Source organism: Lynx canadensis, chromosome A1 (assembly GCF_007474595.2).
Source record: "Lynx canadensis isolate LIC74 chromosome A1, mLynCan4.pri.v2, whole genome shotgun sequence".
Lineage (NCBI taxonomy): Eukaryota > Metazoa > Chordata > Mammalia > Carnivora > Felidae > Lynx > Lynx canadensis.
In genome coordinates this window covers 200,474,293-200,498,021 of record NC_044303.2, presented here as the reverse complement: position 1 = coordinate 200,498,021, position 23,729 = coordinate 200,474,293, and the positions used below count along the sequence as shown (strand labels likewise).

General features: G+C 40.3%; 1 protein-coding gene across 2 annotated transcripts in view; it reads left to right on the top strand.

Moving 5' to 3' along the window:
- The window catches only part of ITGA2 (integrin subunit alpha 2), a 109,685-nt gene extending 87,806 nt beyond the window's left edge, over positions 1-21,879 (top strand). Inside the window, exons 20-31 of one of the 2 annotated variants that reach the window (XR_003971848.1) lie at positions 328-469; positions 1,594-1,686; positions 2,364-2,440; positions 2,527-2,610; positions 6,100-6,202; positions 7,823-7,933; positions 8,892-8,996; positions 10,925-11,038; positions 14,429-14,518; positions 17,357-17,473; positions 17,981-18,199; positions 19,250-21,879. Coding sequence is in view for 1 of the 2 variants with exons in the window: in XM_030330057.1 (XP_030185917.1) it covers positions 328-469; positions 1,594-1,686; positions 2,364-2,440; positions 2,527-2,610; positions 6,100-6,202; positions 7,823-7,933; positions 8,892-8,996; positions 10,925-11,038; positions 14,429-14,518; positions 17,357-17,473; positions 17,981-18,061 (1,117 nt within the window). In the remaining variant the exon portion in view is untranslated. Of the gene's footprint in view, positions 1-327; positions 470-1,593; positions 1,687-2,363; positions 2,441-2,526; positions 2,611-6,099; positions 6,203-7,822; positions 7,934-8,891; positions 8,997-10,924; positions 11,039-14,428; positions 14,519-17,356; positions 17,474-17,980 lie in introns of both variants that reach the window. The other variant, XM_030330057.1, reaches the window with a different exon arrangement.
- The last annotated feature ends 1,850 nt before the right edge of the window (positions 21,880-23,729 follow it).

Here is a 23,729-nt window from a genome sequence, read left to right as displayed (position 1 = left end):
AACATCCATAACTAATAAAGATCTTTAAAATTTGAACTTCAGTTTTTACCATCCTTATAGGAGTAAAACAACAAGAAATAAAAAAAATTTGTATTTGGATGGCTCCTTTCCCTACAATGTGATTAAAGTCAATGAAGAAGAAACTCCAATAGCGTTGACTTCTTTGTTGTCTGTATCATTTTACTATGAAGATAGTTTATTAAACAACTTTCTCAGTCTTCCAAATCTAAAGAGTTTTATCTTCTTATTTTTAAAATGAGTGAAGGATTTGAACACTGGCCCTATTAACCTTAATAATTTTCTTCCTTTCCTTTTCACTTGTAACAGAGATCAACCCTTTATTGTCAGCAACCAAAACAAAAGGTTAACATTTTTAGTAACGCTGAAAAACAAAAGGGAAAGTGCCTACAACACTGGAATTGTTGTTGATTTTTCAGAAAACTTGTTTTTCGCTTCCTGGACCATGCCGGTATGTGATGACACCCTGTGCTCACTGCTCTTGTGTCTCCCGCTTGTTGTTAATTGGCCCTCTTCTTCACACTCAGATCCCGGTGGGCCGTGTGCTGTCTGAAGAAGCACCTTACCCCTCAGTGTGCTCAGTCCCAACTTTGGGGCTCCCAACTAGTTAAACCACATGAGAACATAGCCTGGCCCTGTATCTAGACCAGTCCTGCTTCACAGCTTGGTCAGTTTTTCCTTTGCCCTGAGACTTGGCCAGACACCTACCATAACTCTTCTCAAGCCATCTGTGTGAGGAGGCCGCTGTGGTGCCGCACAGATCCTTCGAGCTGCACTTGCTCCGAGAAATGAGAGTCCCACAGCTGAGTCCAGGCTTTGTAACCACAGGCCATGCTACTGCCAAGATGATGCATTCCAGCGAGGCCAGTTAATCATGTTGACTTGATCACTATACCAGGAACACACTTGGCCATGCACGCCCCTTTGGCCCCTCCTCTGCCACCAAGCAATGAACGGGAGAGGAGGGAAAAGCTGAGATTTCCCAAATTCCCTACTTGACAAAAGGATTAAAAATGGTTTCATCCAAGTTAAAGTCAACACAAACTTAACAGATTTAACATTCTAAATCTATTCTGACCTCAATGCTTCAATTTCCTGTGCCAAATAAGAACTTCTTATTTCAAAGAGGAAAAAAAAAACCCAAGGAAAACTAAAAAAGATTCTTTAAGTTATTTAAAATACAAACACCAACATATGATTTTGTTCTCTTTTCTTGAAACTACTAATTTCAAATATATTGAGAGAAAGGTATGTAATAAAGATAGCATTTCTAAATATTAAATTTATTCTGTGCTTTGGAAATAGAAGAACTAGGATTTACTTCTGGGGGAAAATTCCAGTATTTGACCTCACTTTTGGCTTATTGGGTGTCCTGTTAGCAATAAAAATAGTATATTAGCTATGTGGACAGTAAAAGATTTTCAAGTCTTGGGGGACAATAGGTTAGTTCAGTGTGAATCAGTTCTACTGCTAAGATGTCCATGTGGTTTATACATCTTCCAGCATGTATGCAAGCACGTGTGCACACACACATGCAAAATACTGATTGGTCATTGTTTCCTTGGTGTCTTTCAGGTTGATGGGACAGAAGTCGTATGCCAGATTGCTTCCTCTCAGAAGTCTGTTACCTGTGATGTAGGCTACCCAGCTTTAAAGACAGAGCAACAGGTACAACTTGCATTTCATCCTCAAATCCACACTGGTCCCTCCTTGGCACTAGTGTTAATTCACCCCACCATTCCACCTTCTTTGTTAGGTAACGTTATTTGACAGTCCTTACAAAAGAACTAGCTGCGTATTTAGAGGAAGCTTTTAAAATATCTGAATGTTGTAAATTATTAATAGAAGTGGGATTTTCTCCCATGTAATTCGTTTCAAAAGCACATACAATATGGAGAGTTCTTTCTTTCTCCCTTTCCCTCCCCACCCCTTTCTCTCCCTCCCTCCCACCCTCGCTCCGTTTCTCCCTTTCTCTCCCTCTCTTTCTCTCTTTCTTTAATTTATTGACCAACACTGGTCAGAGTGATGTACAGAGTCACAGATATCATTTGTTACCCCCTGCTAAGCAAGTTTCACATCAACACAGATCTGTCAAATTCAGTGAAGGAGATATGCCTGTGATGTGATGATCTATACATGTCACTTGAAAGGTAAGCCCTCTGATTCTAAAGGGGAGGCATGCTAAATGAAGCAAGGTGGACAAATAGATATTCTACAAAGATGAAAGCTTAAGGTATATAAAATCCAGATCAAATTGGAGTGAGTTTGCTTTTCTGGGAACCATTTTTTTAATTGGTCTCTGAGTACAACCACCATAAATTAATGAGTTTTAATTTTGGTTATAGGTGACTTTCATGATTAACTTTGACTTCAATCTTCAAAACCTTCAGAATCAGGCATCTGTCAGTTTCCAAGCCTTAAGGTAAAACCTAATGAAGTCTTGAATTGATGATAGATGACTTCAATAATAGTTCTCTTTAAGTAATTTCCTAATGTTCGTTCCAATAGCGAAAGCTCTGAAGAAAACAAGGCAGATAATTTGGTCAATTTCAAAATCCCTCTGCTGTATGACGCCGAAATTCACATAACGAGGTGGGTGAAACCGTGAGTAGCCTGTGGCCACTGATATCACTCGGTGTGGAACACATCTGGCTCATGACTCTCTACGTTTATTCTTAACTGGAAAATTTGAATTAAAGGTTTCTCCCTCGTCAAATAGGACAGAGGAAGTTTAGGGACAAGTCAGTCCTTAGGAAAACCTTACACGGCTATTTAGGTTTATTGACCGAGAGCAATGCCAGAAAGACAGAGGAGCAAACTTTCTGCCACAGGCCGCAGGGCACTTCCTCTGCAGCCCTTCAGATGAGGGCCCAACCTTCCCAAAGGGTCCAAGCAGAACTCTCCGGACCCTGAGGAGGTGGCACCACTTTCTTCTCCATGCCTCTTCCTACTATCCACATGAGCTCTCAAGCGGTATCCCCACCCCTAAACACCAGAACTCCAAGCACAATGATCTGCACATAGTAGGTCCACCATAAACATTACATTGAATCATAGAAAATTAGCTTCTGGGTGGAAAACTCCTGACTTAACATAATGGGTTTCTTCCCACCAAGAGGAAACGAGGCATTTTCCAATGAGGTCATCTATGAAGAAATGCTTTATTCCCTTACCTTGCCTGGCCAGAGCAAGTGTACCTGGGAGCAGGGGCAAAATGATACCAGTTGGTACTAGCTATCATGAGTTGTTCAGGGAAACAGGTGTCTTGAGAAGTGGCTAACACGTGGGATACCAAAGGTACTAATAGGGTGATGCATCACCTTAACCCCCACCAAGAAGTGAAGCAGGTTCACGGGCACAGACACACTAGAGCAGAGCCATGCAGGTACCCAACCTGCAGGTGATGCCCACCTTTGAGGCTGGAAACCAGAGTTCTTTACCTAGTGAGGCACGAAGGCAGTTTCCTATCACAGCTCAGTGGTGCCTGGAAAATGCACTGCACTGTATTTCCAAGAAGCCAGGGTGTGAACAGTGTTCAGTGACGGACTTGTCCAGTTCGCCACATCACCCCAACCCCCAGAAGCATGGAACACATAGATCACGCACTAGATCACCGAGCAGAAACAAAAAGGAAAATGTGTCGTTATGTCTAGAGTGAGAGACACATGAGCAAAGATGAAAGAATGCTCCTATATCAAGTGAACTGCAAACAGCAAAAGCAAAAACAGATCCAGCCCAGTCATCCATCCCTGAAAAATTAATCTGTAACTGCAGATTCCAAAAGGACCTGCACTGTTGATAAAAGGATGGAAGACCAGTGCATCCAGAGAGATTGAGATTACCACATTACCTGATTTCTTCTCTCCCTACCTACATTGATTCTTATCCTATATGTTTTAGCTCAATACAACCTTTACATGATTCCACTCTCACACCATGGCCAATTTTTCCAGACAATTTTCCCAACATGAAATAAATACAAGATGAAAGTGGGACTTCACTTTCAGTAATATCTTAGCTCTGTATTTCTGTGATGGTAAATTGGATTTTAAATTGGACCGTCTGATGTCCTTTAAAATATACCTGAAAGGTGAAAAAAATTAATATGGGGAATTATGGTGTGTAAAAACTAAAATGGCTCCTAATCCTACCATCCAGATCATTCCTCTGGATTTGTTTTTAAAGAAAGACATTAAATGTACATGGACAGAAAATCCAAACATTACAAAAAGATATACCATAAAGTGAAGTCATGCCTCCAGCCTCCTCTGGCTCTGGTCATCCCATACATGACTCAGCTATTTTCTGAATACCTTCCAGATGCAAGGTTTGTTTATCTACCAGGATATATTCATGTAACACGGATGCACACATATTTACCCAAATGGAATAAAATCCTTCCTAATTTCACTTTTTCTTATATGATCTTAGAGAAGTTTATATATATGGACCTACAGATCTAACTTATTCTATTCCTGGCTGGATCATGATCTATGTATCCAACTCAAGATTAATGAGCTATTTGGTTGTTTTGCATATTTATTTTGTTTAACCATCACAAGTAGTGCTGTAAAAAAAAAAAAACAAACCAAAAACACCAAAATTAACATCTTTGCAAACTTTGTGAAAAAATCCTACCCAGTCATTGAGTGTATCCCTTAGCAACCACTTTGATAAATATGCAGTTATGTTGTGCAAGTATTATGGGTGGAAATCATGATAGAATTATTTCTAAAACAGAAGCCCCCTGAGTATAGCTAACTGCTTATAAATACATTGATCATCCACACTTAAGTAACTTAAGGAAAACTTAAGTAACAAATGGAAAAATGTCAGAGCTCTTTAAAATGCAAAAACAGAACATACTAATTTAGAAACTGTTCTTAGGGGGGTACACAAAGGTCTTCTGGACGGTAAAGAGAATAAATCATGCATATACAGCCAGACATTCTGTTTCAAATTCTAGTCAGTTTTCCCATTTTCCATGTAAGGCTGAAAAATCATTGTTCCCTCTCATCTACATAACCTTGACAGATGCCACATCTATTTAAGTCTACCTATGACATATTTTCCTTTTGAGAATTTGGGGGGAAATTTTTTAAACATAAAGACAAGAATTCAGTAAAGAAACCCAAAAAGTATCTCAGAAAATATCCAATTCAAATTTTTTTAGGAAATAGAGTCAACATCCAAGAATTAGGTAATATGCAGTTATGCAGTTATGTTGTGCATAGTAGGAAGAACTATTGCTTTTCAGACTCCTACGCCTGTTTCCCACTCCCCACAGTCCTAATGAAGCTATCCTGGTTGGAATCCAGCTTCAGCGCCAGAAATGAGTGGGGAGGAGAGGGAAGGGTATCCAGTTATGTTGCAATTTGAGTGGTCCTGTGGGTATTCCTCTGATCTGGTCCTCACTTCACTTGGAAACCCTAGTTGGCAATTCCAAGCAAAGAGGTCAAATCATCTAATACCTCTAGGCCTAGTCTAATAAAACCTCTGGGTCAGCCCTCAGAAAGGTGATTTCTACACTAGTCATGGAAAACCATGACCAACCTCAACTCAGACCAAAAGCAATAGAATTGGTTTGGAAATAGAGAAGGATAGGGAGAAGGAATGATAAAAGAAAATGTACGCCCTGTTTTACAAGCACCCAATAACAAATACTGCAGGAACTAAAATCCTATCACTGCATTTCAGCCACCCAAGTGGAAAATCCTCTGGCTTATAAATCCATTCATCCAGCAACAAGGCCTAAGTGTGTACTGCATGAATACACCAGTCAGTATAATAGCAACCTTGGGGTCTGTCAGTTTTAAAGGAATACATTCGTACTTATTTTAGGAAATTTACAACTGATAAACATATAACACAAGGAGCCTTGCAGAAAGATCATGAAGGGATAGGTTTTTAAGGAATTTGTTTTAGCCTGAGAAACATAAGCCTACAAATAGCAAGCTTTCATACCTTAATGTAAACTTTTACTTTTAATATAAGCTAGAAGGTATTTAAATAAAAGAAATATTAAGCTTCAAGAACAACAGCAAAACTAAGATATTTGACTTGACAAACATCATCCAACAGATCCACCAACATAAATTTTTATGAAGTCTCCTCGGATGGGAATGTTCCTTCTGTCGTGCACAGTTTTGAAGATATTGGTCCAAAGTTCGTCTTCTCTGTTAAGGTTGGTAAGCCTGTCAAAAGAATACTAAATCATGGGGCACCTGTGTGGCTCAGTCGATTGAGCATCCGACTTCAGCTCAGGTCATGATCTCATATCTCATGAGTGAGTTCGAGCCCCACATCAGGCTCTGCGCAGACAGCCTGGAGCCTGCTTCGGTTTCTGTGTCTCCCTCTCTCTCTCTACCCCTCCACTGCTCATGCTGTCTCTATCTCTCAAAAATAGACATTAAAAAAAATAATAATCAGGAGAAAGGGAAAGAAAAAATAAGGAAGCCAGGAAGAGAAGAAGAAAGTAAAATGTTGAAATATACCAGTGGTTCTCAAACTTGAGCTGCATTAGAATCACCTGGGGGAATGTTAAAGACACATCACTGGGCTCCATCCTGACTTCCTGACTCAGTAGGTCTACGGTGAGCCTAAAGATGTACATTTCTAACAGGTTTCCAGGTATAGCTGATGTTGCTGGTCCAGGTGCTGTACTTTGAGAATCACTAAGACTCTTAATAAATAGCTGAGGCTTTTGTACATAGCTATGTGTTCTGGATAAAAGATAATGGATATATTTTGAAAGTAAATGTTTACTATTAATCAACAATGTATTAATATAATGTTATTGCTGTGGTCAAAAGTCTCTGGAATACAATAAATATGCCAATTTATCCTTGGAGACCACTTCTACTTGACAAGCTAACCATTTGTATCCAAATTTCATTCAGCCAGTCTCCATTGGCTATTAGTAAGCAATTATTAATCTAAAGATTGTTATCAATTACATAAAGGGAAATTTGAAAAAGTTGTTATTTTATAATAAATTACAAAAAATTTGGAATGTAAAAAGAATTCATCCACGACCTTAAATGAATACCATTTTATTTTTACATTTCCTGCTAGTTAGTTACATGGTTACAACCTTAAGATTTGGTGATTAAAAAAAAAAATCTTTAGAAGTCCTGATTTGTGATCCAGATACTGGAATTTGTATCATGTGGCTAGTATTTCACAACTACTTCTTTAATGGGATATTTAGTCAATCAGTAGTAACAATAAAATAACATTCATAGAGGTTAAAAAGTATCAGCATTTGTACCAAGTGCTTTACCTGTTTTGCAGGCCAGTTATAACGTTGGTAGAACTATTATTTCTATGGTTGTTGTTTAAAATGTTTAACAACCAGTAAGACGTGATCTCTGACCAATTAGAACAGACTCCCCACTCATGCGAACAACTGCTGTCTGCACATACTAAGTTGCTGACTCTTTTTATTTTACAAATGAGGAAAACGGAAGGATAGACAGGTTAAGTATCTTGCCCAAGCCACACTGCCAGTCAGGGGCCAAATGGGACTTCAGCCCTGGTAGCCCGGCTCAACAGACAGCAGGTGTTTTTAACAAACTCCTAAGTCACAACTTACGAGTTCAAACTGTAGATGCTGAGATTCTCCACTGAGAGGTGAGACACACAGACCCGAGTGTGACTGCAAAGTAACAAGGCTTACTTTCAAATGGCCTCAGTCTTACCATTTAATAGTTGCCCTCCATCAACACAGAGGTTATTGATCACTTTCTTTGCAACATGTGCATGATCTAGCACTAACCAGAATGTTTTCTTCCATATTACATAGGTAACAACAGGAAGTGTTCCAGTCAGCATGGCATCCGTGATCATCCACATCCCTCAATACACCAAAGAAAAGAACCCGTTGATGTATGTGACTGGGGTGCACACAGATCAGGTAAGGGCAACTGAATTGCCTATAAAGTTGTGCACTTTCAACATGGAAATACCCCATGAGGTTGGGGTGATCATGTCTCAGATCTTATGGATGGAAAACTTGAGAAGATAAAGGTTCTGCATCCTGAGTGCCAGGAAACTAGCAGTCAGTGTCCTATCAGAAGCAGGATACTGTTATAAGGAAACAATTACAGATGGTAGAAATTATTCCTAAGGCCTTGTTTTGGCCAGGTGAAGATCTGACTTTGTCAGAGCCCTGTCCATTGAGTAGTTAGTTCACTGACAAGTATGAGGTCGAACCCACCACAGAACAATTGGTCTACACAGCTGCAGTTAGTAGCTAGTCTTTAAGACGCTGGCCTGGCCTTCCACCTGGTAGTGATCAACCCTGTTCCTCATTTTTATCAGCTGGGCCTCATGCCCAGGCCCAGGCCTACCCCCAGGCAATTAAATCAGAATCTCCAGGGCTAAGACTCCAGCACCAGAGATTCCATAAAAGCCCCCACTTCCAAGTGGTTCTGACATGCAGCCTGGGTTCAGAAGCACTGTGTAGCCAAATCCCCGGACACTGGCTCAGCCTTAGTCTGGCACTTAGAGCTGGTTCTACAGTAGGGTTATTCCTGTGGTGCACATAGGTAACTACCGGAAATCGAAATCTTAAAATGGGGCACAGGAAAGAACCCTGAATCAAATCACTCACAACCTACTGGTACTGCAAATGGTCTTAGTACGTACCAGGTAAGCACCCGTGCTGCCCCACCAAGTGGCGCCAGGAGGATTTGAATACTTCCAAGTTTATGTTAATTGACTACAAGAAGTGTGGCCAGGTCAGTGATGTGAAAGCAACCTAATGATCCCTCCCCCGCCCAGACATGTGACCACAGGATTTCCTAACATGTTAAAAGGAACATCACAGATCACTTTGCTTCCTGAGACTGATTTGATGTCCTTCTTTGCAGGCTGGTGACATCAGTTGTAATGCTGAAATAAATCCACTGAAAATAGGACACACAGCTTCTTCGGTATCTTTCAAGAATGAAAATTTCCGGCACATAAAAGAATTGGTGAGGACAGGTTAACAGGGTGAAAGTTTCCTTGGGTGATTTATTGTTTGACCTGGAAATCAATGCACTTCTTTTCTCCTACCATCTCTTATGGTAGAACTTTCTCATTTTGGCTTTGATGGACTGTATGAATCAAGACTTAGAAAATACACTCTCAAATCCAGGTTATTGGGACTATTACTTATGCCGGTAATAAAAAATACATGTTCCATATTTCACGAAATCCAAAGGATTCCATGTGAAACTACTGTTTTGTACCAGGCGCTTTGTAAGCATTGCAAAGAGCTGTGAGGGCAGCATGTGTGTGCTTTGAAGGTGAAGCTCCTTACATCTCCCTTCCACATCATCACTGATATCTTATTTAGCTGCTTAAAACGCCTCTCTAGCCGCCTTCTCTGTTTTCCAATATTTCATTATCTCCTGCTCCAGAGCTATGCCCCTTTCTTTGAGAAAGAGGCTAGTCTAGTACTCAAATAGTAAATGTTTAGCAAACAGTAACCCTAAACAAACCATAGTTCTCCTCTAAGAACAACACAGAAATTCTGGTTTTCTTTTATTGCACTGGTTTTGTGATGAATGGGACCGGGGGGGGGGGGGGGTACAGGAAAATAGGAGAATGAAATTTTTTTTTAAAGTAACTATAGTAGAATTACAGTGTAAATATGACATATCTAAACAGTAGTATGTAAAAATGTCCAGGAGAAATCATCTCAGAGTATGCCAAAATATTATACCTTTGAGCATTTTCCTTATTTTTGTGAAAATGTTTTGATTTTTGTAAAAGGGGTAACTGATCACTGTGAACAACCTAAAACTAACAGCACAAAAACACTACAAAGAAACTAAAGTCCTCTAGAAACTTAACAGCTGGCCACTCAGTATCTAATGAATATCCTTCTCTACATCTCTAAGTATTCATCCATACCAAGATACATGTACACTGTTACATAAATCGACCATGCTACCTTTTTTTATAGGTCATTCGGTCACTGAACATTTTTAATAGACTTTACTTTTTAGAGCAGTTTGAGGTTCATGGCAAAACTGAGCGGAAAGTACAGAATTTCCCAACTACTTTCTGCCCCCACTGTCCAAATCCCCTTCCACATCAGAGCGGTACATTTGATGAACCTACAGTGACAACATCATAATCATCCAAAGTCCATAGTTTACATTAGGATTTACTCTTGATGTCAGATAGTCTATGGATTTTCACAAATGTATAATGACCTGTTTCCACAATTATAGTATCCTAACAGAATAGTTTCAATGCCTTAAAACTCCTCTGCATCCCACGTAGTCATCCCTCCCTAACCCTTGGCAACCACCGATTGTGTCACTGTCAACTATGTTTTTGTTTTTGTTAGAGCATGAGCAGGGGACAGAGGGAGGGGGACAGGTGGAAGAGACTCCATCATAAGCAGGCTCCACGCTCAGTCCCACAACCCTGGGATCATGACCTGAGCCGAAATCAAGAGTCAGAGGCTCAACCTACCAAGCCACCCAGGCATCCCTTTATCAATTATGTTTAATGACTAAATTGTGCTTCATTTTGTGCATGTATATTCGATAACTTACTTACCTAGTATGTTGTGGATAAACACAATTATTTCATTTTGGGGGGTGTGTTTACTCTCAGAAGTAGTGACGCAATAAACAGGCTCGATGTACTCTTCTCCACACATTTGTTATCTCCCGAGGCCTTCCATGCAGATGGGAAATGGCCAGGCAGAGTGTGCACCTTTTACCTTTTGAAGCAAAGCGACACAATCTCCTGAAGAAGGGCTATGACTACTAACAGTTCATGAGGTTGTCTGTTTCCCTAGATCCTGCCCAGCACTGGGTTTTATCTGTCTTTAAAATTTTAGCATTTACTCTTTAAAGTCCATACTAACTCTCTCCTTTTACCATTGACTTCAACCTGAAAGAACTGTAGAAGTGCTACGTGTAGCAATGTTACCTGCTGGCTGAAAGACCTTCAGGTCAAAGGAGAGTACTTCCTTAATGTGTCTACCAGAATTTGGAATGGGACTTTTGCGGCAGTAAGTATAAGCTTTATTTGTTGGGTTTATCAATAGCAAGGGAGCAGAGGGGTTCACTGTCAATAAATTCATACCCTTTGACAAAAGTAGTATTCTGGCTAATATCAGCAGTGCCCAAATGACTCCAAGCAATTATATCCTGGAAGCCAACATGCTTCCATGCCTTTCCAAAGCTTGCCCAACCTGGCTGTGCCTCAGAATCATCTGGGGTGCTTGTAAAACATCAGCTTCATGGACTCCATGCCAACCCACGACATCAGTCTCTGACATGTCGTCAGGATCCCCTGTGCTGTCTTGGGGTACAATGAGCCACCTGCTTTGTCTTCATCCTCATGCTCTTGATATTTCTGACTCCCTAGTCACCTGTACCACGCCCAAATCAAAGTGCCTATGTCTGTCTCCCTCCTTGAGCTCCCAGCTAATTGATCTCAACCCACCACGCAGATGAATCCAACATCAGGATCCATCTTCCTATGTTAGAGCCATGGGACTACTCTGCTCTCCTGTTTTACCCTTTCTTTGGTCAAATCCCAGTGTACACACAACTTTTTCAATCATTTGTCTCATGAAAAGTTTAAAGAAGGTGTCAAAACAATGTCAAGGTTTCCTGCCATTTCCCAGGTATGACTCTGTGGTAGTCATATCTGCTTTTGGCAGAGATTTCAGTAGCCCAGAATCTCAGCCAGGTATGACAAATATAGGGATAGACAGGGCTTCTTAAAGCAGACTGGGTAAGCAGATAGCTATTCATTTTAGCAACACTGGCTCTGATCGAGGCAGCAAAAAATTAGTCTGAAACACCCTGCGCCGGGGGTCTTCATGGCTCTTCTGGATTTTTTTTAAAACAAATAATCAGTCCTCGAGGTGCTTACCAACCAAACTCTATTCCCCGTTTTCTAATCGCTTCTTGATCTCTGCAAGAATCCCATTCCCTGCTGTGGAGTCTTAAGATTAGAAGACTAAGTTCCCTTTGAACTCGTCCATGGAACCACAATATAAGCAATATTCGTGGATAAAGACGTAACAGAAAGAGGAACAGTGAAAGGCAGGGAGGGGAAAAGGGAAGTAGGTGTGTGGAGGAGGAGCTCGGTTTTCTTCTTGCTGGCTTTTGTTAGTTACATTTACTTGCAAGGCTTGCAGATACCTCCAAATCCTGTAAGATGGGAAGCATGCAGTGAGCTACACCACCATCCCAGATGATGCAGTTTGGTGCCCCATTTCACCAATTGGTTCTTATCTCCTTGGATCTGAGGAAGGAATGTTTTCCTGGCAACCTTTGCCAGCAGGGAAGGAAAACTGTGCATCAAAATGCATTTGTGCCGGCTCTGTAAAAAGCATTTGGGTTTTTTGAGTTTGTGTAAAACTGTATTATTTTAACGGTAAAACTTTTTATTTTTTTTTTTTTAAATTTTTTTTTCAACGTTTTTATTTATTTTTGGGACAGACAGAGACAGAGCATGAACGGGGGAGGGGCAGAGAGAGAGGGAGACACAGAATCAGAAACAGGCTCCAGGCTCCGAGCCATCAGCCCAGAGCCTGACGCGGGGCTCGAACTCACGGACCGTGAGATCGTGACCTGGCTGAAGTCGGACGCTTAACCGACTGCGCCACCCAGGCGCCCCGAACGGTAAAACTTTTTAAAGCAACTTCCCGAAAGTTTTCAAGAGCAGCAATTTCATTTCTGGGAGCAAATTTCTGAAGAAATGTATTTACGCTTTTTTGACGTGGTTATGGTTAAGATGGAAAACTCCCATGAGAGTTATTGTCTGTCACACCCTACACATCTTCCTCTTTGCCGAAAGGTCAAATGTTTACTCTCACCTTGTTTCTGGCTATTTCAACAGCCAAATGGATGTTCTCAGACCACCCAGGAGATCCAGTCTGAAATATGAACCTCATTTCCTGTAGTAGAGCCCATTAACATACTGCCTTTCACCCTTTTTCTGATGCAGTGCAAGTGAACATTGCAAGTAATTTCCTCACAAAGTGATCGCTCAGGCTTCCAATGGCATTGTTGGCTGCCATTTCTAAGGCAAAGCCTTGTTGAATGCCAGCTGGTGTGTTACTTCATTCTCTCAGGTATGCATGGTGTAACTACCACTGCTTGTTAACCCTGCAGGATATCATGTACACAGTTGCGCAAAGGGCCAGGTTTGGGAGGGCAGGTAGGTCAGTGTAAAGAAATTCTTTTTAGTCTACAGGGACTGTGAAACCAGCATCACCTAACTACCTGCTTTTTTTTTTTTTTTTTTAAGGAAACAATTGTCAATACTCTAAACGTTTCCCCCAATAATATGTTTAAGATACAAATGATCAGGGTAACTTCTGATGCAATCTTCTATCTTGAGAAAATTAAGACTAATCAGAGACTGGGGGGTCGGAGTTGGCGGCGGGGGGGGGGGGGGGAGGAGGAGGAAATAAATCGCTCACTTTTTGGATATGCATTCTTTTTTTGGCTCCCAGATATAATTTAGCAAATTACCTCATGTAGTATGTTGAAACATGTGCCTTGGTAACCAGAAAAACTGAATCCTAGTAGCCAGAGCATATGAAGGCAGTTCTCCAATCTGGGCATTGTATGCTATTTCAAGCAAGCATCAGTCCTGAGAACTGCATTACAGAAAAAAACAAAATACACATCAATAACGTATCCATTGAAAAAGAATTTTCTTGTAACTAGATCCAGGAATACATGTAAAAGCTATTTCAAGTTAGGTGGTTACTAGTAACAGCATAAAATCTGTGTCCTTCGTATATGTCTGCACCAAATACAGTATTTTTTTTTATAGAAACACTTAGATTAGGAAACCTGAAATTACTCATTATGTAGCTTGACAAAAGGTTCAGGGTGTCTGCTGCTGACATGCATGGTCAAGTCTAAGTGTACTTCTACTGTTTTTAATTTGATTTTCCATTCCATTATTTGACTTAGGTAAATCTATAAAAACATCAAGTTTGCAACTTTCCCTCATGTTGAAAAACTTCATAAAGTTTTAAAAAATCTGAACTGTGATCTTTCCCAATTAAAAGCTTCATTTCTAAACCTTTGTTTTTTGGGTTTTTTTTTTTTTTTTTTAACTGTTTTCAAGTTAGACCTGGGGAGCTCTTTTTAACCTACAATGCCTGGACTTCGTCCCCAACACCCGCACCCCCCCTTCCCGCTGAGGTTTAATTTGCGATTGTGGCAGGGCCCGTCCACCCCACGTGTTTAGTCTCCCAGGTCCTTCTCATGTGTGGTCCTCCACAGATCACCAACTCAAGAACACCAAGATTCTGGAGTCTTCAGAGCTGCCATTTGCTCTTGTCCTTTCCCTTAGCAGAAATAAACATACCAATTTCATGCGTTCATTTCTGCTAAGATAAAACATGTTTTTTATTTCTATGTTCCAGTCAACTTTCCAGACAGTACAGCTGACCGCATCTGCAGAAATAAACACCTATAACCCTCAGATATATGTGATCGAAGAAAACACAGTCACGGTGAGTATACCTTATCACTCCTAGCAGGCACTGGTCTTTGGTAGGCATTCCGTTTCTGAAAACTTGAGAGTAGTGGTTCTTCTCACCTACATGGTTATAGAATATAACTGAAACTCTAAAAACCTGATGTGAGGTTGAGCTTTTTGGCAAAGGTATCTGCTACTCAAACAAGTCCAGTGAAGTACTTGTCCTCCGCATTCCCCACCCCCACCTCCCCATGTTGGCAAAGCTGGACCAGCAGTGACAGTGCAGCAGAAGGCACAACAGAGGGGGTTCATCTTATTTGTGACTCCTTCCTCCGTGCCTAAACCAGCACCACCAGCTCTTCCTTCCTTCTTTTGATTTCACAAAACAGTCTAGGTCACAGGCCATAACATTCAGGTCATTCTTATTTGAATCATAGATTTTATTTTACAGTATTTTTTAAAGAGAAAGTGCTTAAGTATGCTTAATAAATAAGGCATTTATTAGAGGGCATTTTTTTTTATTATTCCTTATAGCTACATACTGGCACTGTGTATAGGGTCCATTCATTAGTTCTTATAGTCTAGAAAATTATAAATGTTCCCCTTGATATAAAACAAAAAAAGCATCTTGCAAAGAAATGCACTTTTAGAGAAAACAAAGGCTCACTGTTCTAAAGGCTGGCACAGGACAACTTTCCTTTGCAGTGAGCCTCTGGTTGGAATATGCCATATTTAGATAGAGCAGGATTTCCATGCTCTGCTAATCTGCTGGCAGAGCCCTTTCCATTTTTCCTCCTAATGCTTTTGTTACAAACTAGAAGCCAGTTTAAGACTCTATCCCAAAGACCAGCCTGGCAGCTGGCCTCAGTCCACTGTTGTAGCCATTAAAAAGCCAATGGCCCTGTGAACTCTGGACCTCTCTCCATACTTGAGAGTAAGGCTCACACACGGCCCTGGTATCTCACTCTGGTCCCAGGGGAAATTATTCCAAAAGAGGATGCTGTTTGGCCTCTGGCTTAAGACCCTCAGTCAAGGCCCACACCCACTCTTCAGAGGCTGGGGCATGGAAAATCAGAAATGGAGCCAAAGGAAATGTGGACTTCAAATTCAAAGTATTATGAACTTAGCAGTAATATAGATATTTTAACAGTTCATTTTAGAAAAATGTAGTGTTCAGACTATCTGAATATCTGCTGAGGTCTTTTTTTTTTTTTTTCCAGAAAGTACTAGTAAATAAGTTATAATTTGAAATTAACAGTTTTAATGAACCTTTAGATTTTTTTTCTTGGTTTTCTCTGAGCAATATTGGTAAATAACAAAGGCCAACTATTAATTGTCTATGAAACTAGATTTTGAATCCAAATATTCTAGATGATTTTTTGAATATTTGGAATCCAGATAATAATCTGACCTATCTCTCTATAGGGTAGATTAAGTGATTCTTAAATTTGTTTGAATTCTGGTCCATTTAAAAATCTGAGAAATAAACTTATACTCGTGGATCCCTTTGGCTCCATGGACCCCAGACTGGGAGATTCTGGAATGGAGAGTAAAGATATGACTGCCATTAAGCAGTGAACTATATGAATTCAGTTACTTTATTCCTAAATTTATAAAGCCTTATTTTATCCCTTGAAAATACAAATGAGAAGTAACAGAATTACCAAAAGGCCAGACTCAAATTTAGTCCAACTCATAAATTCTGTGATAAGCAGCAGCTTGTCTGCCATGGTCATGTAGTATTCAACCAATCAGTAAGATTTTTGTTACCTTGCTTTGCCCACAATGTAGTTCTTAGTATTCTTAATACACTTTGTGGAGGAAATGGTAGGGATTCTTTCTGTAACTAAAAACATATATATACATACACACACATACACACTATATATATATATATATATATATATATATACACACGTATATATATACGTATATATATACGTATATATATATATATATACACACATACATACAGTAAAACCTTGGATTGTGAATAACTTGTTCTGCGAGTGTTCCGCAAGACGAGCAAACATTTCTAATAAATTTTAACTTGATCAACGAGCGATGTCTTACCATAGGAGTAGTCCGTGATGCTGAACATCCCACTGTCACAACTGAGCTGGTGGTTCCTGAAATTCGCTTTGATTCACAAGTACTTTGGATTACAAGCATGTTTCTGGAACGAATTATGCTTGCAAACCAAGGTTTTACTGTATATAAAATATACGGTATTTTACCATTAGAACTCTTAGGGCTGCCATTCTATTACAGAGTCACAAAGATTCCCAGGAAGTGGACATAAAGGAGCACACATAGCCTCCAGGACAATTTATCACTGAAAAGGTCAACTTGAGCCCTGAGCTATTAACTATCACTTTTTAACAATGCACATCAAGTACTCTTGAGTGAGAGTTAAGTGAAATCAATATTTAGAAGCCCGGTACAAAGCTGCTGTTGCTTAATCACAAGGCATCTGAGTTGTTGATTTGTTTGGTCCTTGGCCACCCCTGCCCCCTTCCAAGTTTGGACTCCAAATGCTGTCATTTGACAATGAGACTGTCTGCCAGAAACTAAAGTTCCTATTTCATAAATAAAGCATCTAAAGTTGTCAGAGATGACATAACCACTAAATACGGACACAATTAAAGGGAGGAAACTAGAAAACTTGTATTCTTTGCCTGTACTTTGCAGAAGCATTTTCTCTAGAAATTGTACTGCACAATGTTTAGCTGAGGAATGAGATCCTGACCGAGTGACATCACCTTTCTAGACCACCATTAATAAAATCAGAGACTTTGAATAAACCATCTCACTTTTTTGGGGATGCTACCATTAGTTAATTCAATTGTTGCATATATACATACATTTACAGATTCCCATTACGATAATGAAACCCCATGAGAAAGCTGAAGTACCAACTGGAGTTATAGTAGGAAGTGTAATTGCTGGAATCGTTTTGCTATTAGCTCTGGTTGCAGTTTTATGGAAGGTAAGAAAATTACCATACTTAAAAATATGGGGCTCCTGAATACATCTGTCTTGAATTTCCTTATCAAACAGTAACCTTAAGTTTTATGTGGTACCTACCTCCATCATAAGAGAAAAGGAAAGGCAAATTTATTTGCAAATTCTCACATCCGTTCCTGAAAACCATCAGTAAGCATTTTATATCCAATATATAAAATGAGGTCTGGATCCCGATACTTTTTTTTCCAACCTGCCTTTTATCCAGACCCCTGAATGTTTTGTTCAGGTACCAAAAAAAAAAAAACAAAAAACAAAAAACAAAAAAACCAGACCCTGGAAAATGTATGCCGTTCAGTTCAATCCTGTGCATTATTTCCTCACTGAAAAGCTGAGCCCAAGTCATAGTCTGCACATCATCCTCTCCAGAGCCCCAGAGATTCCCACAGGGGCTTTAGTGGGCAACCAAGGGGGTCTGAGGCCCCATAACAAAATAATTCACACGTGGTAAAAACTGTACATCACCTTACAGCTGGGCTTCTTCAAAAGAAAATATGAAAAAATGTCCAAAACTGCGGATGAGATTGACGAGACCACAGAACTCAACAGCTGAGCCCCACGGCGGTCTCACTGCAACGTGAGCTGTGGCAGCACAGCCAGGGTTTGCTGTTTGCGTGAATGGATTTGTTTTAAATCCCAGTGCTTTATGTGTAAGCGGTAAAACTCGCCTGATACTTTACGAAAACTGCAGGTCAGTTTGGGAAGAAGAAATTGGGTTTTTTTTTTGGGGGGGGGCGCTGGGAGTAGAAAGGGTAAAAGACGTATTTTATATGGGCGGGGGGTGGGGGCAGGGAGTGACCTTTACACTGGCTGGTCCAGAGTTTACATAATGTGCATTGTGTCAGAAACATGAAATGCTTCCAAACATGAGAAGTCTTAAAGAAAAATAGAACCTTTCTCAGATTTGGTGGGGGGAACCCCAACCATTTAAAGTGATTGTTTTTAAACAGTGACCACAAGAGTGGAAGTACTTGGCCTAGCTATATAATTAGCTTGGATACTGAGGTTGATGGGGGGAAAAAGACAACACAGGTCTTCAACTTATGCTGGTCATCCAGAGCTGTCACAGAGGTTATTTGAAGTGACCTTTTTGTTAATGAAGTAAGGTATAATTCGCTGCTGTCGGCCTTCTCAGAGTCCCTTTTTTGCTATGATCTATTTATCAAAACAATCTTGGATACCTGGTAGGAGCCTAGAGTATGCTTCCTACAGAGGAAACCTCCATTTAAGGGGGTGGGGGCTGGGAGGGTAGTTTAGAAGTCAAATGCAAAATTGTTTAAAATCTGTATCACAACATTGATGGTAAAACCCTATCTACTAGAGGCCCAGCCTGTGCCAAAAGAAGTAGAAAGTTCCCTTTCTCCTTCACCATGCATAACTGGCTGACTTGACTGCCTGGGGACCTAGTTTGAATTTATGGAAGAGGAGTAATTTCTTTGGCATCCTTCCTCCTTCCGTACTAAACCACTCTTGCACCTACCTCCTGGTGTCCCCATCTTCTAGAAGCCCACTAAGGCGTGCCTTCCTCTCTAGTAATTCAGGGTTAGCCACCTCCCTTTGGCCTTCATCCAAATCTCCAATTCGTTGGAGCAGCTGCTCTACACCAGGTGTGAGGAAGAAAAATCATCTCACTTACCTACTTGCATGAATAATCCCTTTAACTCCAGGGAGCTATTTTCCTTTATTGCTAAACAAGTAAGAAAAATAAGCCACGGTGAATTTCTAATTGTTGGAATTTCAGGCAGTGCAAACAAAGTACAAAACAAAACTCGGGAATTTGCAAATTATGAGGAGACCTTGGAAGCCCCCAAATTAGCAGGTGCACCCTCTGTGCTTGTGTGTTGCTGGAGGACTTAAACTTTCAGAATGACTCCCACCTGGGCAAGTATGCTCATTAGGTAGCTCCTTAGGTCCCAACTCCTGGAACACTTATTTGGTCAAAAGAGGATGAAACCCAGTGGTCCATATTTTAACAAGCATCCCAGTCACTAACGTAAATGGACTGCCTTGGAACGCCACCCGTTTCTCCTGCACCTTTTGTTTCAGCCCACACACTCTCCAGGAGGGACTGGGAGAAAGGCAGAGGCAAAGGCAAGTGGGAACTATTTAATGTCAGAAACTGCATACCTAAAGCTTTGGACAAATCACTTGGCCTCTTTAAACTACACTGTCCTCATTATAAAATGAGAAGACTGGGTTGGAGTTCAGCAGCAATGCTTTTAGTTTTGAAAGTCGAAGATCTGGATTTCTTACAGTTACAGACAATCCTCAAAAAACCTGACTTTGAAAACAAGTACGTGCCTGTGTGCCTCAGGCCCAACTGCTCTTCTGGCCTGGCTCCTTCGAGCTATCTAGAGCTATCTGTGTTGTCTGGTAACTTATTTTGTATTTGACAAAGCAAAACAAACCAGGTGGAAAAAATCAGCCATAAAATGGCAGGGGCTTATAACTTTGGCTATCTCTAGACGTGCTAAAGCCCAATTCTTATAACAGCTGTGTGGATTCAAATACTTTGAGCCCAAAATTTTTTTAAAGAGTGGAGGAAAAACCTAAGTTGATAAAGAATATTTAAGAAACCATGTAACTACTGTGTACATATACAGACTAGTTCTTTGGGGTGCTATACAAAGAATTCTAGCAGGTCATTCCTTTTATTTCACTCTGCCTCGCCTTTCTTACAGAAGCACTAAACTGAGGTCATGCCCACGGCGAGCTTGAGTGCTTTGGCCAAGCCGGGGCTTAGGTAGTGTACCTCGTCAGGACTGTCTCCATGAAGCAGCTGGCTTACTACAACCTAAAAACTTAGCCACTGGTCTCTGTGCCATTTATTCCACTGGAGCAGGGTTTCTTTGCCTTGGCCCTGCTGACAAGGGGCTGGGTGACTCCTTGCAGGGGGCTGTCCTGTGCACAGTAGGGTGTTGAGCAGCATCCCTGGCAGCTACCAGGTGCCAGGAGCATCCTCTCTCCCAAGTTGTGACAATACACAAGTATCTCCAGACACTGTATCACACTTCCTGGGAGGCAAAAGTCACCCCAACGGAGAAGCACTGCGCCAGGAGCAAGTGGCCTAAATGGGCAACAGATTTGAGGCAGGGGCTCTAGTGAGGAGTATTTCTCCAACACTTTTAAGCAAAGGCGAGTATTTAGCCAAGAAATCAAAGAACAAAACCCCACTGCTTGAAAACAAGTTATGTATTCCTGGTCAGCCTTACTTTTGCTTTAAAAGTAAGTGTAATATGGGGCTTAAAAAACACCATCTTAAAGTTTCCATTTCATAAATGGTATATATAGACAAGATCTGTAGAATGTGATTAAAAAGAGTTGCTTCATGCATGGCTGCCACACAAGCCATATAAAATAGTAAAATAGTTTGTAAAGAAGCTGCATTGAGACTTGAAATTGTGCATCATTCATTTTAGTAGCAAAAGAACTGGAGATTTTTTTTCTAGCTGGCAGTGTTCTCTTTATAAAATAGTAGAAATTATTAACTGTGAAAAAGAACTAAACCCAATTTATCCTAATCACATAAGTGATTATACAAAAAACTATCATAAAAGGTATAATTTTATAATGTATTTCCCTCTCCTGATATACAGCTGTAAGTTATTAAAAATCTCCCACGCTGATGGTGCGGAGCCTGCTTAGGATTCTCTCTCTCCACCCTTCCCCGACTCGCTCTAACAAAAAACTTAAAAAAATATATATATCGATTAAGACATTAAACAGAAAATAGGATCCCTCAACCGTGGCCTAACTTTACTTTTTCAATTTGCACACGAAAAATACCTGCATTCATGACTTTTCAGGACTATGCCCTTCATGTGTATTAACAAATACCCATTTTAAACAACTTGAAAGACTAAACATCTAGAGGTAGAAGATAAACATGAGGGTAAAGTCTGAAATAAAAAGTTAACTACTTCTTCGAACCTTAAAGGATGAAACTGTTTTTTTATATTTACATATGGCTACATTTTCATCTGTACCTGGTTTATTTTGACAGATAAAATGTATATATTGCACGACTATGTTAGAATTGTACATTTTCTAAAGAGAAAGGATCTTGGATATTTTCCTTCATGTAAAGTATAAATCTTTAAGATGTGATTAAGTATATTTGTTTTTGATTAACTGGTTTTTGCCTTTTTTCTCTCCAAAAATATAAAAATGAATGTATCATGTTCATCAAGTTGCACAACTCATTTGATTCCTGAGAAATCATTGGAAAAGTAATCAACATTAACGAGAAAAGCTCTTAACTAAGAATGAGACTCTAAAGTGTTTTTTAATTATAAACCACTCTTCATACCACATTACTAAATTATAATTAAAGTTGTTTTGAAAATAAAGTTACTGACTTTGGACTTCTGATTTTATGGCTCGTATATTTCAGTGTATTTATCGTATGCACTCACCCTGCTTCAGAACACGTTCAAGACTCCATGTAAGAGTGAGGATGTATCTAATTTCTTACATTACTAGCAGTGACCACAGGCTGTTTTGTAAGAACCTTCAATTGCCTTCATAGTTTACGGACTAGATGTAAAACCTTGCTTCTAAACGTGTGGTCCACAGATAGGCAGCCCTGCATCATCTGGGGCCCATTACCAAATGTGTATCTCCACGGCATCCAGAAGTGAATCCGAAGGGAAGTTTAACAAGATTCTCCAACGAATCACGTTCCATATTGAAAGTTTGAGAAGCACTGCTCTAAAGCACAACTTCTCTCTCCAAACATGTACTTGGAAGAGAGAGAAAAAAAAGTTGGCCAAACCATTGCAACTTGCCAAAACATTCAGGGTTTTTTTTTTTACTCTAGTTTTAGTAGTAAGCAGGAGGGTTTAAATATTTTAAGGATTAAATATGCTAAAGGTATTAGGTGTTGTGAAAGCTACGTATCCAGCTTACCGACTGGCCCTCACTGTACAGACTGGCACATTAATGCAAAGCTTGGGTGGCACATGTTTCCATTTCCATGGATACACACGTGTCTCCCATTCCCGCATCAGGTGATTGCTCAGACGCCTTCCTCAGCCCTGCCCATCTCAGTCCCGGTGAACCAAGTCGTAAGGGCCACTGACTGCAGAACCATCACAGTGTGTCTCGTACACATCGTACATTAAAATACAACCATGAACAAAAAGAACATTAGCTCTGGCACAGAATAGACCCGTATTCCCAAACTGGAAAATAGTTTTATACTTACTCATTTTTTTAAAAGTAATTCCTTTTACTTACTCTACATCACCTTTTAAAAACTATAAAAAACTTCCATCCTCATCCTATCGTATAACTTAAACCCTTAATATTTTAAACTCTGATACCAATTAAACAATGGAAATAATTGTACTCAAAGTCAGACACTACTTTAAGAACCACTCTGACCTAACTTAAAGAAAAAGGCTAACTAAACTGAACTTTTTGGCTCCATGCAGTTTTTGCATAGAAAAGTAACCGACTAAAAACCTCACTCAAGTTGCTCTTACCTTAGCCCTGGCTCTACTGCCCTCTGCTGGGTCAGCAACTAACTACATCATAAATCATTCCTGCCTTAAGATACCATGTTCACAAACTCCATGCCCAATAAGTAACTAAGTAAGATGTTACAGAATGGCCCAGGGGGAGGAAGTGGAGGGGAAACCTACCCACTCATGCATTTAACCAGATACCTTTACACACGCATAAGGGCTACAGCTACACGTGTCAGGTGTGTTTAATTGGAGCACAATACTCAACACCAACAGCACTTTTTGGTGCATGGTAGTGGTTCGGGCACACCTGGCAGAGATAAGTCCCTGACCTCAAGAAGTCTGTAGTCTGGTGATGGGAATAAACTAATAGATACAGTACAACTGGTAGCATTAAGGGCCACAAGAAGATACAAGGCAGGATAAAGGAAGGGGATTCCGGTTTTAAATAAGATAGAGAAGGCTCTCTGAGGAGGGAACATTTAACTGGGGACTTGAAATAGTGAGGAAGCAGACTATGGGAATATCTGGGGGAAGAGCATTCCAGACAAAGAGACAAGGAAGGACTCTATGACAGATAAGCCTGCTACATACCAGCCAGAGCAAAGCAGGGGGGCTGGAGCAAGGTGAGGGGCAGGCGGGAGCCCAAGCATATAGACCATAGACCACGGTGAGGACTGTGGGGCTCCAGCATGGGATTAGCTCTCCAAAGGCTCTGAGGAGGATGAAATGACCCACATGGGAGAAGGAAGA